This window comes from Mandrillus leucophaeus, unplaced genomic scaffold (genome assembly GCF_000951045.1).
Source record: "Mandrillus leucophaeus isolate KB7577 unplaced genomic scaffold, Mleu.le_1.0 Scaffold66, whole genome shotgun sequence".
NCBI lineage: Eukaryota > Metazoa > Chordata > Mammalia > Primates > Cercopithecidae > Mandrillus > Mandrillus leucophaeus.
In genome coordinates this window covers 2148009-2169504 of record NW_012107141.1, presented here as the reverse complement: position 1 = coordinate 2169504, position 21496 = coordinate 2148009, and the positions used below count along the sequence as shown (strand labels likewise).

The 21496-nt window shown below is 53.7% G+C and overlaps 1 protein-coding gene across 1 annotated transcript in view; it reads left to right on the top strand.

Moving 5' to 3' along the window:
• ALX4 (ALX homeobox 4) overlaps window positions 1-16507 on the top strand; it is a 67138-nt gene extending 50631 nt beyond the window's left edge. The window contains exons 2-4 of the mRNA XM_012001353.1: window positions 1604-1914; window positions 9618-9746; window positions 12059-16507. Of these exons, the coding sequence (XP_011856743.1) occupies window positions 1604-1914; window positions 9618-9746; window positions 12059-12388 (770 nt within the window). The 3' untranslated portion in view covers window positions 12389-16507. The remainder of the gene's footprint in view (window positions 1-1603; window positions 1915-9617; window positions 9747-12058) is intronic.
• Window positions 16508-21496: the final 4989 nt, after the last annotated feature.

Sequence of the window (21496 nt, the reverse complement as noted above, 5' to 3'; positions counted from 1 at the left end):
GGAGGACTTCTCCAGGGCCAGAGTCCTCTAATGTTCACAGGGTCTGTGGGTTTGCAAGTCCGGACTAGAAAGGTGAATATCAATAATGGCAAAACTACGTAGCTAGCACTCTAGCCTCTTTATTTCCCACAGCTACCCTATGAGGAAGATCCTATAAGGATCTTCATCCCCATTTTATACAGGGGGAAACTGAGGCACACAAAGGGTAGGTAAGCTCTCCTGAGCACAGAGCTGGGGAGTCACGGCCATAGGATTCATAGCAAGGCTAAAGAGTCCATGCCCTAAACGAGGGTCCTTAGCCTGCAGGCTGTGGACCAGTACCGGTCCATGGCCTGTTAGTAACCGGGCAGCACACAGGAGGTGAGCGGCAAGTGAGCAAGCATTACCACAAGTTCTGGCTCCTTTCAGGTCACTGATGCCATTAGATTCTCACAGGAGTGTGAATCCTACTGTGAACCATGCATGCGAGGGATCTAGGTTGCATGCTCCTTATGAGAATCTGATGCCTGGTGATTTGAGGTGAAACAGTTTCATCCCCAAGCCATTCCCCACCACCACCCCCTCCATCCATGGAAAAAATTATCTTCCACAAAACCAGTTTCTGGTGCCAAAAAGGTAGGGACTGCTGTCCTAAACCCTCTGCCAGGAGGTGAGTGTGTCTGCCCAGGAAGCTCACCAGGCTGTGTGGTGGTAAAGTGGCTTCCCGCCTCACTCTCCCACCCCAGCCTCCACCTCTTCTTCCTTGACCTGTATGGGTTGATTGGTCTTTGCAGTCCTGAGCTCCTAGGAATGTGCCAGGGGGGTTCCATCTGCTAGATGCAGTGACTGGGAGCCGTGCTCATGTACACCCACCCAGGCCCGGGGTCAGCGTGCTGGGGATGAAGGTGCCTGGGCAGCCTCAGTAAGCAATGTGCAGGCGCTGCTTGTAACAGGAGATGTGGCCCATGCCTCGATCCCGTGCACCCCCAAGGAAGAAAGACCCTTCTCTTGAACAATAGGTGAGACCAGCGTGCAGGGTTGAGGGGCGGGCAAGGAGGTGTTGACCCCTCAGCACTGGACTCTTGGGGCAGAGTCTCCAGCTCCTGCTGAACTCCTGGTGGGACTAGGCCAGGAAAGGAGGGGCACTCCTGTCTGCCTCAGTGCTGGGTCCTCCTCACCCCAAGCCCCACTGGGCCAGACATGGCTGCTGAATGAGTTTCCCTTCCACCCAGGGAGGCCATGGCACTGGGGTCAGAATTCTCGGGACCCAGAAAAGTCCTGATGAAGGGAATCCCTCTAGAGAGAGGAGCTCAGGGTCAGTGAGGTGGGGACTAAAGGTCGCAGAAGTCAGATTGACTGACTTGGGTTCACATAACATTGGTGCTGAAAGGGACCTAGTCTAAGATGGTGGCAAAGAGGCTCAGAGAGGGGAAGAGATTTGCCCAAGGTCACACAGCATGTTAATGGCAAGCCAGAATTAGAAGCCAAGTCTCCTGACCTTGCATCCATTGAGCTTTAAGAGGAAAAAGGCAGGGGATGGCTACCCAAGTGCCCCCCAACCAACGTCCCCCTTCTTTTGCTTCGTTCAGCCATTGGTTTCTGACTTTGTTTCCTCCCCCCTCAGCTAAAGAAAGCTCCCTGGGTGAGCCAGAGTTACCCCCCGACTCTGACACTGTGGGGATGGACAGCAGCTACCTGAGTGTCAAGGAGGCTGGGGTGAAGGGGCCCCAGGACCGGGCCAGCTCAGACCTCCCCAGCCCGCTGGAGAAGGCCGACTCGGAGAGCAACAAGGGCAAGAAGCGGAGGAACCGGACCACCTTCACCAGCTACCAGCTGGAGGAGCTGGAGAAGGTCTTCCAGAAGACCCACTACCCAGATGTGTATGCACGAGAACAGCTGGCCATGAGGACAGACCTCACCGAGGCCCGTGTGCAGGTCAGTGAGGGCCACCTGGGAGTGAGGCTGGTAAAGCAGAGCCTGCCCCTGGGCTGTTGGCTGCAGCTGGGGTCTCCTGACTGCCCACCAACCACACCATGGCTTTCCTTACCTCAGCTCATTGTGAGCCTGAGAGTAGGGGCTCCTAGCATGCCCCTCATGCCCCTGTCCCAACTAGAGCAACTCTGCTTTTATCCTCTTTAATATTGGGCTTCTGTACTGTGGGAGGGGGCAGAGGAAGGAGGGCCCCCAGAAGAAGGGCAGGAAGGCTGCTGCTGGCTGTTTCTGGGCTTTACACTGTGTGAGAATCCTGGCTTTTTCACAGAGAAGGGTTACTGGTCCCTGCTCTGGAAGGCCTATATCTTGGACAGGAAACAGGACAAACATGAAGATAATGTCTACAGCATCACAATGGGCAGAAACAGAGAACAGTTTAGCTCTTCCTTCTGCCTAGATGGCTGCCTCCCCCTCCATTTTTCAGGTCCCAACTCATACCTCCTCTGACAGGTCTTCCTGACCACCATGGCTAAAGCAGCAGCCCCCCTACTACCAGTCAACAACCAAAACACCCACCCAGTACAATACAGTGGAACCCAACACACTCAACCCAACTCACTGCAACCCAACGGAACACAACCCAATAGAACTCAACTCAACACAACACAATGGAACTCAACATACTCAACCCAACTCAGTGCAATCCAACACAACACAACACAACCCAACCCAACACAACCCAATAGAACTCAACTCAACCCAGCACAACACAATAGAACTCAACACACTCAACCCAGCTCAACCCATTCCAACATAACACAGCCCAATATAACACACTCCAGTGGAACTCACCCTAACACAATGGAACCTGACACACTCAACCCAACTCAGTGCAACCCAATAGAACTCAACCCAGCCCAACCCAACACAACCCAGTAGAACTCAGCTCAACCCAACACAACACAATGGGACTCAACATACTAAACCTAACACAACCCATTCCAACACAACCCAATATAACACATTCCAATGGAACTCAACCTAACACAACACAACACAATGGAGCCTGACACACTCAACCCAACCCAACATAACACAACCAAACCAGCTCACTTTTTGCTACACTGTCCTATTTTATCTTCTTAAAACTTTAATTTTTTGTTTGTTTGTTTTCTTTTTAGAGACAGGGTCTCATTCTGTCACCCAGGCTGGAGTGCAATAAGACGATTATAGCTCACTGCAGCCTCAAACTCCTAGGCTAAAGTGATCCTCCCACCTCAGCCTCCCAAAGTACTAGAATTATAGGCATAAGTTACCACGCCTGGGCCCATTTTATCTTCTGGGTATTTTAGTTTATTTTTTTAAAGAGACTGGGTCTCTCTCTGTCACCCAGCGTGGAGTGCAGTGGTGTGATCATGGCTCGCTGTAGCCTTAACTTCATGGGCTCAAGGGATCCTCCCACCTCAGCTTCCTGAGTAGCTGGGACCACAGGCATACACCACCATGCCTGGGATAAGATTTGTTATTTTTTTGTAGAGATGGGGTCTTGCTAGGTTGCCCACATTGGCCTCAAACTCCTGGCCTCAAGTAATCCCTCACCTCAGCCTCCCATAGTGCTGGGATTATAGGTATGAGACACTGTGCCCAACTCGTATTTTGTCTTCTTTCTAGGATTTTTGACTGGCTTAAGTTATTTTACTCGTTTGTCCCCTTCCACTAAACTGTGATTTCCTTGAGATCAAGCACTGATTGTTCATCGCTGTATTCCCACCAATTAGAGAAAGCCAAATGCAGAGCATCAAGGCTAAAAAATAAGTATCCATGGATCAATCAACCCCTGTCCAGAGAGCTGTGTCTCCCCCACCAGCATGAATTCACAGCAAAGAAAGGATCAGAAAGAAAAGACCCATGAGTAGCCAAAATACAGGCGACAAAATTCACACACTCAAGTTTAAGTTTCAATTTAACACAAAATAAATGTCATAATCAGTCTGCTTTTCCAACCCAAAGCATGTTGGAAATAGCAAATAAAGTGTTGCCATAGAGCAGTTTTTCCCTCTCCAGTGGGCCAGAAAAATTAACAGCTTTAGAACAAAGAGGAATCTTTTTTTTTTTTTTTTTTTAATCAGCAAAGCGCCATACAGCTCAGTGGGCTGGGCCCCTCCATGTAAGGAGAGAGATGCCCCAACCCTGACATCCTCAGCAGGCCCCAGGGACTCTTGCATTAATTCACGAAAGCATCTTCAGCAGCCTTGTTCTAAGGCGTCAGTAAAAGGTTCATCCGTTACAACCATGTTCTGTTTAAGAAGGCAGAGGCATCTCTAATAGAGTCTACAAACTTTTTCTCCAAAATGGCTAATGTGGAAAAGGACTAGTGGTGATCAGTAAATATGTAGCTGTTCAGAAACTGCAGCTACCAGAAGTGATGCTGAAGAGCTGCATGGTTGAGTTGCTGTAAGTTCCCTGAGGGCAGGTTGCCTTTTTTTTTTTTTTTTTTTTTGAGACAGGGTCTCACTGTGTCACCCACGTTGGAGTGCAGTGGTGTGATCTTGGCTCACTGCAGCCTCCACCTCCTGGGTTCCAGTGATTCTCATGCCTCAGCCTCCCTAGTAGCTGTGACTACAGGCATATGCTACCACACCCAGTTAATTTTTTGTATTTTTTGATAGAGACGGAGGTTTCGCCATATTGGCCAAGCTGGTCTCGAACTCATGACCTCAAGTGATCCACCCGCTTTGGTCTTCCAAAGTGTGCTGGGATTACAGGCCAGAGCCACCATGCCCGGCCCAGGTTGCCTTTTTTTTTTTTTGACAGAGTCTTTTTCTGTCACCCAGGCTGGAATGCAGTGGTGCGATCTTGGCTCAGTGCAACCTCTGCCTCCCGGGTTCAAGCGATTATCCTGCCTCAGCCTCCCGAGTAGCCAGGATTACAGGTGCACACACCACACCCGGCTAATTTTTGTATGTTTCGTAGAGATGGGGTTTCACCATGTTGGCCAGGCTGGTCTTGAACTCCTGACCTCAGGCCCAACTCAGCCTCCCAAAGTGCTGGGATTACAGGCATGAGCCACTGCACCCGGCAAGGTTGCCATTTTATCCCCCTCCAGTGCCTAATGAATGTTTGAGGAAGGACAACAGGGCAGCTGGGGTTTCCTGTGAATCCGGAAGCCCTCGCACACCCAGATCTCATTTGAATTTGGACAACCAGCCACTCACATGACCTTACATGCCTGAGTTTTGACAGGAATCCTAGCATCTAGCCTGATCTCCAGCAAATGGACTGGGGAGGACCCACCGGTGTAGGTAGAGAAAGGGGCATGGCTGGTTATGGGACAGCCCGGTAGGTGCTGTGTTGGTGTAGGATAAACCAGTTCATTTTCTGTGCAGTATGTGTGTATATTTGTGTTCGCATATGTGGGTTGCATGTGTGCTTCCTAACAAACATATAGGAGTGCCCGGGAGTAGAATTCACTAAGTACTGAAAGAAGAATGACACTTTGAGTACAAAACATGAAAACAAAGGCACACAGTATTTTTCAGTTACCATCATACAACTAAAACAGTGTTCTCTGCAGACACACATGCACACATGCATGCACGCGCACACACACACTTATACCTACTTCCAAAATGGAGTTGAGGTAGCTTACAATGAAAGATTTATTTGTTCAATCTAAAAACAAGAACAATGGCATGAAATGCGGAGGTAATGTGGTTTAAAAAAATTTACGCTAAGGTTCATGGTTGCCTGCCTTTGAGCACAAACTTCAACTTGGAGCTTCCTGGCAGCCAAAGCAGAAAGGGAAACTCTGATGTGCTGCATGTCTTATCATCTAGTAGGAGGACCATAGAATTATAGAAGGGTAGTGCTGGAAATGATCACCCCGTCTTCCCATCTAATAGATGAGGAAGAAGAGGCCCATAGGTGGGAAGTCATAACCTGAAGTTAACAGCAGCCACTCAGTAGCGGCGCCGTGACTGGAATGCAGGACTCCTGAGTCCCAGCCTAGTGCTTCTTTGACTTAGGTTGCTGTACAAGGACACACGCCAGATTGTTCAGAGGCTCTTCTTTGTATAAAGGCAGCAGGGTGGGTGGGATCTTCATGTGCGTCAGACTTGAAGGGTTGAGCCCTAAGCCTGGCAGTGCCCTGGGGGGGGGGGGGTAAGGGGGTGGTGATGGAACCCCCTTCCTGCCTCTGCTGTGTTTGTTCAGGGCCCATACTCAGCTGGTGGCAAACCAGGTGCCTGGAGTAGAGTGGTGGTAGGGACAGGGACGGGGCATCGGGGGCCCCAAGATGGACTTTTCCTGGGAAGAAGCCTGGGGTTTGGCCCTGCTCCAGGGGGCTGCAGGGGCCTCTCTCCGCTGTCTGGGATTCCAGTCTCTGCAGCTGGTGTCTGAAGACAATAAGACAGAGGCCACCCCGCCCTGGCCCCAGATGGGCTGCGGTTAGCGAGGCCTCCGCCAAGACAGTTGGTTCCTTGCACAGCCCGGTCCTCGGGAGAGGCCTATGCTGAGTAGGCCCAGGCCGGGGTGGTCCTGAGGTGTGACATTCAGACTGGGAGAACAGTGGGGACCTCATGCTTGGCCGTCCTCCTGGGGCTGCACAGTGGAGACAGGCCTGCGGTGCAGAGCTTGGAGGCACAGGAGCAGGCCTGGGGGTTGGTGTGGCATCTGGAAGGGAGCTCTCAGAGCCCCTAGGGCACCAGGGGTCAGAAATGGAAGGACACTCCAAGCCTCAGAACCTGCAGACGTGAGCGTAGAAGGGGTCGTGGGGATACCCTTGCTGCCTCCAATTTACTTGGGAGGATATTGAGGACCGGCCAGGCTCACCTAGCTCATGTCTGGATCTGGGCAGAAGAGCCAGAGCTGGGTACACAGGGTAAGGCCCCAGGACAAAGGAACAGGAGAAGGAGGGAGGAGGTGGGCAGCCCTGCTCCCAGCGGCCGCTCACCCGCCTCTCACCATTTCCATCTTCGGCCCTCAAATAAATCCCTCCGCCTGACCTTCTTCCACTCCTGTTCCAAAGACGGTGCTAGCTCTGCCGGCCTCTCCCCCGCCTGGTCATCTGTCTTCCTCAGATAACCCGCATCCCCTCCTCCCTCACACTCAGCTCCAGCGAGCCCGCGCCCCACATTCCACTCCCCCACACGGCTCCTCCCTCCACTCTAGACCCCTTTGCCAGGCGCTGGCCACCTCCTTCCCTCTTCGGGGTCCCTCCCCGCCCATCCCTGGATCCTCTGTTCCAGAGCCTGCAGGGACCTCTTCCACTTCCACGGTCCCACCATGCGGACCTGGAACCCACAGAGACACAAGGGGAACCCCAACAGTCGCAGTGACAGAAAGAAAAAGAGAAGCCATCTCTCTGCGCGCCTCCAGTGGCTTCTCCCCTCCCCCCAGCTTCCCCCACAGAAAAGCCTGGGAGGCTGAGGAAGGAGCGGAAAGACGGAGCTAAGCCTGCAGGAAATTAAACATGAAATGAAAACAAGCTCCTCTGATTCATTCTCTCATCCTGGCCCCAGTCTCCCATCCCAGGCCACTGATAAAGAGGGATCCCATTTCAGCAGCGCAGAGAGGAGACCCCATCTGCCCTTGGCTCCCAGTGGGCGGCCAGGGCCTGGACCCTAGGAATCCCTGGAGGAAAAGGGGCCCTGGGAGGCCAGGGCAGGGGCTGAGACCCCAAGCTTGGGAGAGGGTCGGTTTCTAGGGAAGAGACTTCTCCTCCCCCCAGTCAAAGTGTGCACACACACGCACATGCGTGCAGCCACACTAGTGGGTACACTCGTGCACACACACACATGCTTAGGATTAGCAAGGGGAAAGTGAGTTGGTATAGGAGTGGAGAAACACACTAATGCGCACCCCTGCACCCCTGCTCACCCCCACCCTCCTCACAGTAACATGAGATACATTCCCATCTTCTTTGACTTCTCTTTCCTCTAGCAAAAGACAGTGAGAAAGGTCAGGAGTTGTAAAGAAACAAACGGGAAATACTCTCAACATTTTCGGACTGCATTTCCCATCTATCTCCCCAGCTGCGGCTATGAGGCACCATTCGCCACGCAGAAACTGAGGCCGCTGGCAATGCCAGTGCTTCTATGAGCCTATCTGTTGGCCAGCTACACTGGATGCCCCAAGAAGCCAGGCAGCGTCTGCGGGGAAGCATGTCCACGCCTCCTTCTCCCCTCCTTGCAGTGGTTCCTAGGAAGCTCAAAGGCTCTGAGGCAGAGGAATTTTGAGAGCTGACTCCTATATTTAGCTCAGCAGCTGCACTGATCGTGATGGATGGAGAAGTGTTTCCACCTGGAGAGCAGGGACTGGCCCTCAGGAAAGTTGGCTTTCTTGATGCCTGGGCCTGGAAGGGCCTGGCAAGGCTCCTTATGGCTCTACAGCTGAGGCTGTTGTAATGGCTCTGTTCTCCCGGTCTGCAGCGTGCTGTCTGAGGTGTGCCCACTTGCATCTGAGTCTGCAAAGCCAGCAGGCAGGTGCATATCAAGATGGCAGAAGCCTCCCTCTGAGGAGCACCACGGTCCATTTCTGAATCAGCCTAAAGCTATTCCCGGCCTGGAAGCTGATCCTTCCTCATTCTCCCTCTCTCACCCACCCCGTCCCCATCACCCCTTCTCCAGATCCTAAGTCATGGGCCAGGGGTAGGGCAGCTTGCTCCTGAGCCTTGGGAAAGTTCTCCGCCTTCCAGAAATGCTTGTGCAAAGGAAAAGGACCCAACACTCCCCATCACCAAAGACCCCAGTGCTCACAGCTGACTCAGAGACCTCCCCTCCCCTCCCAATCAGGCCAACACCCCGTCCACCCGGGCTCAGTGACAGGTGGGCCTCCGCTTCCTCTCAGCATCAGGCCACTCTTCTACACAAGATGCTGAAGCGACTGCTTCTACGGACAACACCAAAGGCAAACCGCTTTACTTGGCATTCAAGGCCCCCTGCGATCTGCCTCTGTCTCTCTCTCTCCCACTACTTCCTTCAGATTGACCTCTTTAGGCTTTTGGAGCATGCCTCGCTGTTTCTAAACCCAGGCCTTGGCTTTCCTCCTTTCAGTCAACCATTCAAGGCCCAGCTCCTGTCCCTCCTCCAGGAAGTCTTCCCTGACTGCCTCTGTTGCCCAGCAGAGCCCCCGTTCTCCCACAGGGTCTCATTTCCTTTAACACAGGGAAGTTTTGAGCTGGGAGACTGTTTCCAACAAGAAGGCTGCTGACAGGATGCAGGGAGGAAGGCATTCTGGATCGGGACCAATAGGCCTTGGATAGCCATGAACCTTTTGGAACACTGTGGCAAAACTGTGTGCGAGTGTCTAGGAGAACATATCTGGAGGAGCGTTTGTAGCTTTTATCAGCTTCTCCACAGGAGTTTGTGACCCACAGTGGGTTAGATGATTGCTAAGATGACCAGTGACTTATTTCATAGGTGGTGACACTTGGCTGCTCTAGATTCTGAAGCTTAGGAAAATAAAGTTCTGGCTCAGGGTCACGCCCATGGCTAGTCGGGGTAAGACACCTTCCCAGCTCAGAGTGGATGATTCTAGATTGTCAGCTCTCGAGGACAAAGACCAAGGTTGATATTTATGTGTGGCCCCACCACTTCCCAAACACACTGCAACTGGGTGGGGGCTCAAGGGAACAGTTTGCACTGCCTGAAAGTGAGGCCTCCAGGCTGGCGTCTCACCCTGGTGACATCGGCTTCTTCATCTTGTAGGTCTGGTTCCAGAACCGAAGGGCCAAGTGGAGGAAGCGGGAGCGTTTTGGGCAGATGCAGCAGGTTCGAACCCACTTCTCCACTGCGTATGAGCTGCCCCTTCTCACCCGAGCTGAGAACTACGCCCAGGTAAGTCCCGCCCTGAGCTGCCGCCACCGATCCTCAGCCCCTGGTGCTCTGAGAATGAGCCCCTTGGAGGAGAGCCCAGGTCCCCCGAGATGACTTATGGCTGCAGGCTGCCCTTCCGTCTCATTCCAGGGGTGTGCCTGTTTATACCAGAATGTGGGAGGCCCAGGGTTACTCTATCCAACTAATCATTGAACCAGGCTTGGCTGAACTTTAGGGAAGGGAAGGTTAGGGCAGTGAGAACAGCTCTTTCCTCCACTAGCTTTGGCCCCTTTTGCTGTGGGCATCGGAACCAAGGCAGGCAGAAGGCCACCAGGCCCTCAGATACCGCTCGGAGGGTCTCTTCCAAAAGCGAGCTCTGAACTCTCCAGGACTCGTGGCCAAGTTGGAATGAGCTTGGGATTCCGAGTCCGGGAACTTAGGCTGTCTTTCCAGCTCCAGGTCTTTCTCACTTCAGGCAAGTCTCAAGTCTCTGAGCCTCAGTTTCTTCACCTGTACCTTGGACATGGTAAAAGCATCTGCTCAGCTCCGTTGTCAGGCAGTTGTAAGGTCTAAATTCAATCGTGCAAAAGTATTTTGTGAATTGTACAGTTTCAAAAAGCTTGTGTGCCTGCACTCAGCTTCTGGGGCCATGTCCTCCCCTCCCCCCACAGCATTTTCCCTGGGTGTCTGTCAGCCAGTCCCCTGTTCCAGTGTGAGATGCAAGGGAACAGCAGTGTTGAGTCACATCAGGCACCTGGGAGGCCTGGAGAGATGTGTTTTTGGCCAAGTCCAAGTCCACTCCTGACCCCCCTCAGCCTGCCCAGCAGAGGTGGCTGCTCCCTCCCTGCTCAGGCCTCATTCTGGCACGACCTCCGCCTCAGCTCCAAGCCCAGGCCTGCCCAGCAGCCAGCGAGTAGCACGGGCACCCCTGCCTCCTTTACTTCTCCCTGACCAGGTTCTGTGCTAGCAAATGGTCTCTGGGCTCTCCTCCCAGACCAGCCCTCCATTCGCTCTCCCACAACCCGGGATTCATGGGGCAGGGGGGGCAGGGCACAGGCCTGGAGGTGAGGCTGAGGAATATGGGATGTCTCACACAGGCGCCATCGGCATCAGCTCGCACTGTGTTCTCCCATTCTCTTTCTCCCCTCTCCCTCCCTAAACCCAGCTTCCCTCTGTCCTCCCAGGATGGAACTCTAGCTGGCTCCTTGGCTTTGAGCTCTGCCGCCTGAGTGCACAGCCGGAGGGAGAAACCAACACAGGGCCCCGTTCACCCCTCCTACCCCCACCTCACCTACAGCACCACACAGTGCGTGCCCAGACCTCTTCTGAGACGGGGTGATGGAGGCCAACTGGTCCCCACTCCCCTGCACCGCGGAGAGAAATGCGGTTCCCTCTGGGACTGGGGCTGAGCTCCTTCTCCCTGCTTTAAAATGCCTCCTTTGAGTGTGCTCCAGACACATGCAGGAGGGCAGGCCAGCAGCAGCCCACAACAGGTTACCAGGAACCCTGTGCGCATAAGCTGAGCAGTTCCCGGATCTCCCCCATACCCTAATTCTACCTCCTTATACGTGCCTAGAGGGCAGAGGAGGATGGGAGCCCCAGGTGAACGTTGTGGAGGGAAGGGAAGCCCAGTGGCACTGATGGAAGATACGATGGCCAGCTCACCCCTGCTCCTGCCCTCGCCCCCTCCTCGCATGAGGAGGTCCGGCCTCGGCTCTGGCTGTCCACTCCTGAGGCAGCCCCTTCCATCCTGAGTTAGTTCCGAAGCCTCCTAGTTCAGGCCCTGGAACCTCAGCCACTACCTGTGGTTTCTGAGAGGTTTAGGCCCCTGCCGCCCACCTTACCCAACCCCTCCACCTTCCCTTCTACTGGTGGGGGCGCAAGGGAATCTGTGATGCCAAAGTTCTCCGAGTGGAGGTCCACTCACCTTGCTCAGGTGCCTGTGGATGTGAGGGGCCTGGGGAGGAGCTGGAGGTGAATGAGACACAGCTGCCATCCGCAGATGGAGGCCAAGTCTATAGCTGAGTCTAAAATTAGGAAGCCAGCTGGGGGTCGCTGGGGTGTCACCCTTCCACTGGACCCTTGATGGAACCTGAGGTCACTCCTTAGAACTGAGTTTCCCTCTGCTGCTAGCCTGGCCCTGGGAACAGAGGTGCCAAGGTGTAAAAGCCACGCCCACAGGGGTATCTGGATGTCCATGAAGGCTAAATGCTCAAGAGGGGCTCCATGGGAAGGATGGACAGTGACGGGACAGGTGCTCTGGGGGAAGGGGCGAGCCCCTTCCAGACCGCGCCTGCCCACCAGCTGGTGACATCTCTCCCTTCCTCTCCCAGATTCAGAACCCGTCCTGGCTCGGCAACAACGGGGCTGCCTCACCAGTGCCGGCCTGCGTGGTCCCCTGCGACCCGGTGCCTGCCTGCATGTCCCCTCATGCCCACCCCCCTGGCTCTGGGGCCAGCAGCGTCACCGACTTCCTGAGTGTGTCTGGGGCTGGCAGTCACGTGGGCCAGACGCACATGGGCGGCCTGTTTGGAGCAGCCAGCCTCAGCCCAGGCCTCAATGGCTACGAGCTCAATGGCGAGCCGGACCGCAAGACCTCAAGCATCGCGGCCCTCCGCATGAAGGCCAAGGAGCACAGTGCGGCCATCTCCTGGGCCACATGACAGGGCACCCCTGCCCCGTCCCCACCTCGGGACACCATGGGCCACGCCCATGTTTTCCAGGCCCCCAGCCTCCCACTCGACTTTCCTCTTAGGAACCTGGCCTGGGCCAGGGGCCTGACCCTCAGCACTTTCAGCCGCCCCAAGTCTGAGGCCCCGTGGACTGCTGGGAGGGAGGGGGCAGCAGACCCCTGGCCCCGTCCTGGCACTGAGGCTCTGACCCCTGCTCCCAGCCACAGGCAGTGGAGAAAGCCAAGCGGCCACGTTTTTCGGCTTTGCATCCATGATAAGCTGAAGGCGCTTTCTCCCTCCTGCCACCTCCTCTGCTCTGCCTAGTTGACCATGAGTCAAAGTTAGATTTCCATGCAGACCCAGCAGCCTCACCAGCCCAGTCTTGTGCATCCTTCCCCCTCCTAGTGGGGTCCCCTGGTCACCAGGCTGGTGGCTGTGTGTCTGAAGCACAGGCTGCCTTGCAGAACCGGCCTCCTACCCTCCCATCTTTCTCTCCCTGAAAGCACATGGAATCCGACCAGCTGGGGCCAAGGCAACGGCCTCCACCTTCCCCCGAACAGCGACAAGTCTGACAGAGCCTGGTTGACCGCATCCTGGCTGTGCCCTGGGCTGGATACACCTGGAGGGAGTGGGCAGAGGACGACAGGAGCTGGAGCCGAGGACCCCTGCTGCCATCTAGCAATGCCAGTACCCAGGGGAGACATGGGCCAGCCCCTCACTGGACACTATAGGGGAGGAGCCAGACCTGAGGGAGGTTGAGAACACGGATGCCACAAGGGCTCCCACGGTGCTAGAAGAAGGAAAGGTCCTGGGAGAGGGGGAGGCATCCGGGTGGGGCAGGGGCCCGGGCAGTCCTCCCGCTCTCCCGCCTGCCTGGCATCCGGTACAGAGGGGAGGTCTAGGCAGCTTTGTTCTCCATCCGGAGCCCAGGCAGGGTCCCTCAGGAGGATGCCGAGGGGCTCGTCCCTTCCCCACCCTACCCTGGCCCCTCCCTGGGGCTGCTCGGCAGTGTCCCGGCGTGGAAGGACTCACAACTCGGAACACATAAGCTAGGGCTTGGGGGTCGGGCGGCAGAGGGTCAAGAGCCATGTGCAGGCTTTGCTAGAGGACATGTGGCCGTGCTCGGCCTCCAGGCTCTGCCACGGCCTCAGACTGACTGTCCTCCCTGCCATATCTGTCACAGTGTCATCACTGCCCAGAGCCTTCCACGGCACACGGGGGCTCTTTGTCCCTCCAGGCACTGGGGAAGGTGCTGCTCTTCTCCACACAGCTTTCCACACTCCGTCCTTACACTTCTTCCACAGGGACCGGGACTCTGCCCTCCGGCCTGCGGAAGGGCTCCCGGCCTGGGCTCCTCGGCGTGGCTTTGCTATTGCAGGCGGGGGTGGCAGGATACCCTCCTGAAACCAGGCTTCCCGCTCCAGGAAGCGGAGCTCCGTGCCTGCCTGCCTGACCCCTGCGGCTTGGGTCTGGCCCTGAGCCCCAGCCCTCACCTCAGCTGGGAGTACACAGTAACCCGTCCAGAGGCAGGCCTGTCAGACCCAGGGGGGTCCCTCCAGCAGGCAGCCCCCTGCACTGAAGCGCTCGCCTTTTCTACCTTCTCCCTTGATTCCTGTCATGGAGTAGGGCTCAGGGTCGCCGACACAGAAAGGCCTGCTGGGTTGGGCTAAGGGTAAACTTGGTGTTGTTGAATGAGGGTCTCTGGGGTTGGGAGTGACAGTCTCCCGCCTGCCTGGTGTTCTCATCTGCTCTAGAAACCGGGCTGAGGAAGGGTCTGGCTGTGGCCTCCCTTAATAAGAGTCAGACCTCTTTGTGGATCGTAGCTCTAAAATTGAGCTTGTAGAGGTGAAAGGGTCTTGGACATTGAATTAAATGTTCTTGGAGGCTTGGCTTTAAGTGTTTCAAATATTTGAGGATCTTGGAGTGACTTTTGGGAAGTTTTTTCTAGTTCTGAGGTTTGCTGAAATGAGCTAGACTCCCCCAAAATCTAGCCAGGGAAAGGAAGAACTTAAGGCTGGGAACAGTTCCCCCATTTCTCCCCCATTTCTTTCTGAAATGTTCATGGCTGAAGAAGGATCGGGGAGGAAGGAACTTTCACCCCGGGTCTTTCTCACCCATGAGAGAATCAGGACAAAGAGGAGGAGAGTCAGGTAGCTCCAGAGTGGGCCAGGAGGAAGAGCGAGGGAATCAGGACAAAGAGGAGGACAGACAGGTAGCTCCAGAGCAGGCAGGGAGGGAGAGCAAGAGCTTTAAGGGGGCTTTTCCGGAGGGGCCCCCGGCACTCAGTTCCTCCATGGGTCCGCTCTGTGGCTAGGCTAGACCCAAGTCAGGCAAATTTCAACCCAAAAGCTTGAGAAGAAAAGGCATCTATTAGAAGGCCCTGTGGCTATGGCTGCCTGTCCCAACACACCCAACACCAGGAGGTGGCTAGAATTAAACACGCCAATGTGAAACGTTCCTGTTCATCTCGTCAAAGGCAGCCACATACCCCAGGCGTGTCCTCTGCGGCTTGGCCCAGCCCCTGGGGTCCAGCTAACCACACTAAGTATGATAGGACCACCGAGTTGGTAGGAAGCTTAGAAACCCTCTGGTTAGTCCAGTCCCTTCACAACAGAGAAGACCCTGGCCCGGAGTGGAGAAGTGACTGCCCTGACCTGCATTTGCCCTGAGACTAAGCTGAGAGAGGAGCCTGGGATGTGCCACCCAGGGTGTGAGGGCCCCGGCGTCGGTGGCACCAGGAGCGGCCGGTGCTGCGTGGAGCTCCCCGGTGCCTCATGAGCATTCACTCAGCAGCTCAGTTCTGCAGAAGAGAACCTTGGGGCCCAGTCCCTTCCCAGACGGGTGGCTAGGCCCGGCCTTCTGCACTGGAGAGCAGGGGGCCACTGCCTTGTCAGCTCCTAGGATGACTGTGCAAGTCAGGGCAGCTGCCCAAGGCCGTCTGGAGCTAGAGCTCATGAAGGCAGGTGGAGCGAAGCAGCTATCTGCCACGTGGTTCACTGCTATGCAAATAAGCTAAGAGAGGTGAGGATTTCCTTTGGATATCTGCCTAAGATCTCAACAGAAATGGCAACTTAAAAATGAAGTCGTGGGTAGCCAGCAGATGGACGGGCAGCCTCCCCACATTGACAGCCTCCAGTCCCTGCTGGGCACAGGTCTCAGCATGGCAAGGCTCGACACTAAGGTGCTGCTACTGCCCTCCAGATGCCAGCACTACTCCTGGGGCATGGGAGCGAGGGCTCTGGGGGGCACACAGAGAGGCTTGTCTCCAAGGCTGAAATAGCACTTGGAGGACATGGGCTTTTAGAACTTTTCCTTGAATTCTTTTAACTATACTTGATTCTCAGCGCTCAGTACTGTGCCTCCAGCTTCGGGAAGCACTGTGGCCAGGTTAGCTCAAAGACACTGCGATGGGGTGGGTGCAGCAAGTATGAGGTGGGTCCCCAGCACACACGGCTGTGATCACACTGGACCCAGCTCCGTGCCCCATCTCCCGTCATTTCGGCTGGGCAGACAAGAGGGACGTTTCCATGAAACGTATGCTTCTATGTACCCTGCTTATGCAGTCATTCCCTCCCTGGGCTAGACAGTGGGGGGCCATCTTTGAGAACCCGAAAGACACGTGGGGGTTCCTGGTCTGTTTCATGGCCCTGACTGTCAGGTGCAAAGGCAAACAGGCCTAGCTGGGGGAGGATGGTTGGCAAATGGGCCCCCAGGATAATACTCTGTGACTATCCAGTTCAAAAACAAGAAGGTGACAAAGACCCATCAACCCCACTTCACTTCTTTCAGGACGCTGTAGGGAGGAAAGGTGCTTCCACGACCTCACCTCAGCCTCTCCTTTCTTCCCTCTTCACTCACACACATAGAGCTAGGCCTTTATACTACTGATTTTGAAGGACAGTTTTCAATGTCTAATCATCTGTTTGGGTGTGCAGTGGTTGAAAAAAGAGAGCTGAGTGCTAGAAGGAACATGAACCTCAACCGATACTTATTGTTCTCATTGTAAGATATTTTAACCCTGTATAAATGCAACTTTTCCTTTAGCTTAATGGCCTGGGGTGGAATATTAAAAATATATATTAAAAATACAGTAAAAATCCGGAAAAATGTAAAAAAAAAAAAAAAAGAGGTCGGTTCCATAAAGTTTTACTGCCTATACCACCATGTAACTACATTATAGCAAAATATTAAAAAGAAACGTTCTTGCCTTTTAAAGTAAGTTATTGCACTTACATCTTTTTTGGGAGAGGAGGAACGCGGATGGGAAGGAGACGTAGGGGCCCAGGCACGGGGCGAAATGGAGTGCAGAGGCAGCTGGGCGCTCCCAGAATACCCTTTGCTGGCCCAGCCCAAACTGTTTGGTTGTTGTTATTTGCAATAAACTCCTTCTCCTTCCTCCTCTCAGCTGGAATCTGTCTGTTTTGTTCCTGACTTGTGACAGATGAAATGTGATCAGAGGGGCCTCTGAAATCTCACGTTAATTGAAGTCGGCAAAAAAATACTAACAGTGCCCTTTTGAACTGCTGACACAGTACAGAAGGGATTACCAGGGCTAGATGAACAACAGGTGGCCGGCTGATGTTCCTGCACAAAGAAGGGGTGCGTGGCCGGCGAAGGTCTGGGACATACCCAGCCCCCTTGTCCCAGAGGACCTGTCTGCACTGCAGGGAAGCTAGAAGGGGGCAGGGGGTACCAGAGCCCACTTCTCAGGCAGCCCAAAGGGTCGCAGCAGCAGCTCTCTGCCTCGCCTGCATCTGGGGTATGCTTGGCACAGACTGTGCAGTGAGGTCTTCACAACCAGCACTGCCAGCCCCTCGGTGCCACTGAGTACCGTTCTGTTCCCACGGGTTGTTCTGAAAGCAGGAGAGGGCCAGAGCGTGGAGGTCCAGGCTGCTTGGCACCAGGAGCACAGGGCGGGGGACCTCCAGGAGAGGCAGGTCCCAGTTCTGGCTCTGCTACTGAGTGGCCAGGGGAACTGTTCCTCTGGGAGGTATGGCCAGACAACTTTTAAAGCAAACCTCTGAAGACAAACTATGAAGCAGAAGGAACCCAGATTCTACCGTGGAATAGGTGTTTCCTTGCTTTCCAGCATGAAGGTGACTCAGGAAGAGGCAGTCAGCCTCCAGGGGACCACTGTGTGGACAGGGAGTCATTTTTGTGGACCAAACCAGCTGACTCTCAGTTCTCACATCTGAAGGATAGAAATAAGCCCTGTCCCTGCTTAGCTTACCAATGTGTGGGGATGATTAAATGGACAATGTCCACACATGGACTTTGTAAGCTGACGTGGCATAGTGACATAAGGGACAATGATTACTCCCAGAGAATGACATCTCCCTCCAGCTCCCAGCGGTGAGTCTGATAAAACAACAACAACAACAAGCTCCTTTTCATCCTCTCTTTCCAACTATTTGAACATTATTCTCTTGGAACCACATCTCAGATTTGATACCTGTGCCAGTGCATTCATATTCAGTAGAGACCCAACTGGGTTTTAGGTTGACCTGGACTGGGACCTTGTTTTTTTAAAAAATGACGCCTGTCCTATATTAGGGCTCAGGGTCATGGCAGCACTTGGACGCTCCACACCAAATCACTGCCAAGTCACAGGGCAGGAATTGAAGCAGAGAGGGAGAAAAGCCATGTGCAAACCACATGTGAAGCCACGGGGTGCTGTCTCTACCTCACGCCCCTGCTTCTTCCTGTGGGAGCTGAGCACTCCCCAAATCCCACAGAGTCCAGATGAGCGCCACTCCTGAACAGGAAGACTGGCCTGATGGGTGACTTAGGCATCACGTGGGACGCAGGCAGCCCACCCCTGAGACCTGTGCCTCAGTGGTCTCTGGGGAGGATAAGGACAAGGTCAGGGCCAGCAGGGCCTCCTCTGGCTGTGGACTATGGCTCAGCCCTTCACTGTCTGACTACCCAGCACAGCTCATTGTTCCCCAAGCCAACTAGGCCCTTTCACCTGGCCACACCACTGGACTTGCTATCTCTTCTTAGAATGCCTCTATCATCTCCCTAGATCCCCTCCAATGCACCCAGCCACTCTGCAGTGTATCCTCCAAATGATAGCACCCTCTGTGAAGCTCTTTCTTAAGCCCATGCCCTCACCTCAACTTCCACCCCTAGGTCAACATCTGCCCTTCTGTGCTTCCACAAAACTGTTTGTTTCATAATACTATGACGGCACATAATACATAGAAGTTATCTATTTATCCACCTGACTTCCTCACATCCCTGAAAGGCTCTTCAAAGAGAAGACAGGCTGTGTTCACATCTGAATGCCTGAGAGAATAAGAATATCAGGTAACTGGGTGAATGAATGGGAAGGTGAGAATAATGAGATACTCTGTTTTGATTAAGGGTGGGCGGAGGGAGGTCAGAGGACACTCAGGGATTCGTTTTAGAGACAGCTGGAAGCCAACTCAGCCCACTAGAGATCTTCTGGGAGTGTCAGAGCCTCAAGTTGAACATGAACCCCATCCACCCCATTCCTCCAGGGTTCACATGCATTCATGATGAGCTGTGGCCACGGCAGTAAACCTGGCCTCTTTATTTAGCGTTGCCGGGGTTGGGCCAGCACCGGGTCAGCACCAGGCCAGCTCCCCAGGATGGTGCAAGAGGTCCTGTGTCCAAGAGTGTGCATCTGGAAGCTTCTCCACTTGTCCCTGGGCTCCAGCATCCCTGGATAATCCTCATGCCCTTAAGCCCTCTACTCTCAACTCCACCTTCAGCGGCCGGCGGAAGACAGCTCCGTTCCTGCCTTGGTGCCAACCCCAGCAAAAACCACTCTTGCCTTCAGCTCATCACCAATCCCATTGTCCCAGGTCTTGCTACAGGCAACAGAGCCAACCCCAGGGCTCCACAAGCTGGCTGGGCCATGTGACAGCAGAATCCTCAGTCTGGCGAGCAGGGTGTGGAGTGGTGGTGGTACCTCTCCTTCCACAGGTCTAGACTTGCATGCTCAGCAGCTAAGGAACAATAGGCTCTCCACAAATAGCCAGTTCCCCAGAATAGGGCTGACTGCAAACTGTCTATGTGCACAAGTGACAAGATGCAAGTGAGTGCCAGAAGACAATGGGGTGTGAGAGTTGAAATTTTCCCAGGAATTCTGTGTGATTCCAAACAGATTTTTTTTTTTTTAAGCTCAACACAGACCAACAGGCTTGAGGAAGGGCAAACCTCCACAGGGAGCTTCAGTTTATGAGCATGTGTACACCATGTGTTAAGGTGTTGCCTTAACTAGTTGGGAGAAAACCCACTGTAGTGCCTGCATGAGATCTGCCTGGAACCCCAGTCAGGATGTGGTTCTTAGATGTGCAGAGGACACGGTGTTCTTGCCCTGCCTCCTGGGATTTCTCCTTTGGTTGCATCACAAGCCCCCTCTCCATCCCTTCTCTGTCCTCTACCCACAGTGTACCTCTGTAATTTCCAGGCTCTTTGGGAAAGGAAGGGGCTCCCTGTGGCTATGATAGTAGGGCCAAGCTACATCATGGGAAAGAATGAAAATAAATGAGTGTGCATGTGTGTGTGTGTGTTGAGAGGACAGGGGAAGGGGATAAAAGCCTAAGGAAGGATGAAACACAAGGCAAACCATAGCTCTTCTCCAAGATAGGTATGGACAGAAAGCACTGTCCAGACGAAAGCATGGGAGAGCACTGGCCAGGAACCCACGTGGTGAAGCGAGAGATAGGAGACATGAGTTTAAGAACTGACTTTGCAACTTACCTCTGTTACCTTTGGCAAGCCACAAAAATGCTTTCATTTTCAATTTTTTCATCTGTAAAATGGGGATAACCAACTGTTTCCTGCTTATCTCATCAGGTGGTTACAAAGTCCAAAAGTTAAAATATTTGAAAACAGTGGAGAGTTGTACAGTGGGGGAATCATGCACACTGGAGGCTGGGAAGGCCAAAGGGGTTGACTTCCATCCAAGTGGCTAAGGGCAGGGCGCCAAATATCAGATAACTGCTTCACAAAAGTGACATCATACTATGGAGCACTGGGAACGTCCGATATTATGTCTATCAGATTGGCGGGGGTGGAGAGGCAGTGAGGGACCTGGGGGAGAATAGTGTATTAATCTGCTTGGGCTGCCATAACAAAATACCACACAGTGGGTGGCTAACAGACATTGATTTTCTCCTAGTTCTGGAGGCCAGAAGTCTGTGATCAAGGTGCTGGCAAATCTGGTTTCTGGCCTCTTTCTGGCTTATGTTAATAGAAGACCGCCTTCTCTCTGTGTCCTCACATAGCCCTTCCTCTGTGCACACATGGAGACAGGTCTGGTGCCCCTTTTTCTTTTAAGGACACCAGTCTTATTGGAGTAGGGTTCCATACTTATGACCTCACTTAACCTTTATTACCTCTTTAAAGGCACTATCTGCAAATGCAGTTGCATTGGGGGTTAGGGCTTCAGTATACGAAGGGAGGGCACACAACAAGCAGTGTGGCTGGTATGTGATATCGGGGTGAGGGGAAGGCACAGAAATGGACAGGGGGCTCCTTTTTCCATCCCCATATCCAAAAGGGTCTCAGCATTGCCAGCAGCCATTCTGGTTCAGCGCCCTTTCACTTTCTACCCAGGCTACTGTTAAGTGGCTACATCTCATTCCCGGTCTCTCCCTGGTCCACTCCATCAACAACAGAGATGCCAAAACCCAGCTCTGATCCATTCTTTACCAGCACATTAACCTGAAAACCTTCACACAGCCTACAGACTGGAGTTCCAGCTCTTTCATGTAGCCCTCAAATCCTGTTCAGCCTTGTTGTTTCTAATTCCCCAGTCTGGGCTCTGTGCTCCTGAAAACCTAGGACATCCTTTATATTTTCCCATCTTCTTGTTTCCTTTCACTTCCCTCAGGTCGAATGCCTGCCCCAACGTGCATCTTTGTTAAGGATTTTGCAATTATGTTCAGGAGGGTTATCGGTCAACACACCCCTGTCCACCTAATGCCCATCTTCATGCATTAACTCTTCACAGCCCCTTCAAGTGGTACCTCCTTGACCAAGTCAGTAGTAATCCCACTATCTTTCCACAGTGGAGAATGTGTGCAGTTTGCCCTTTGTCATGCACTGCCTGTTACAGCAGATAGG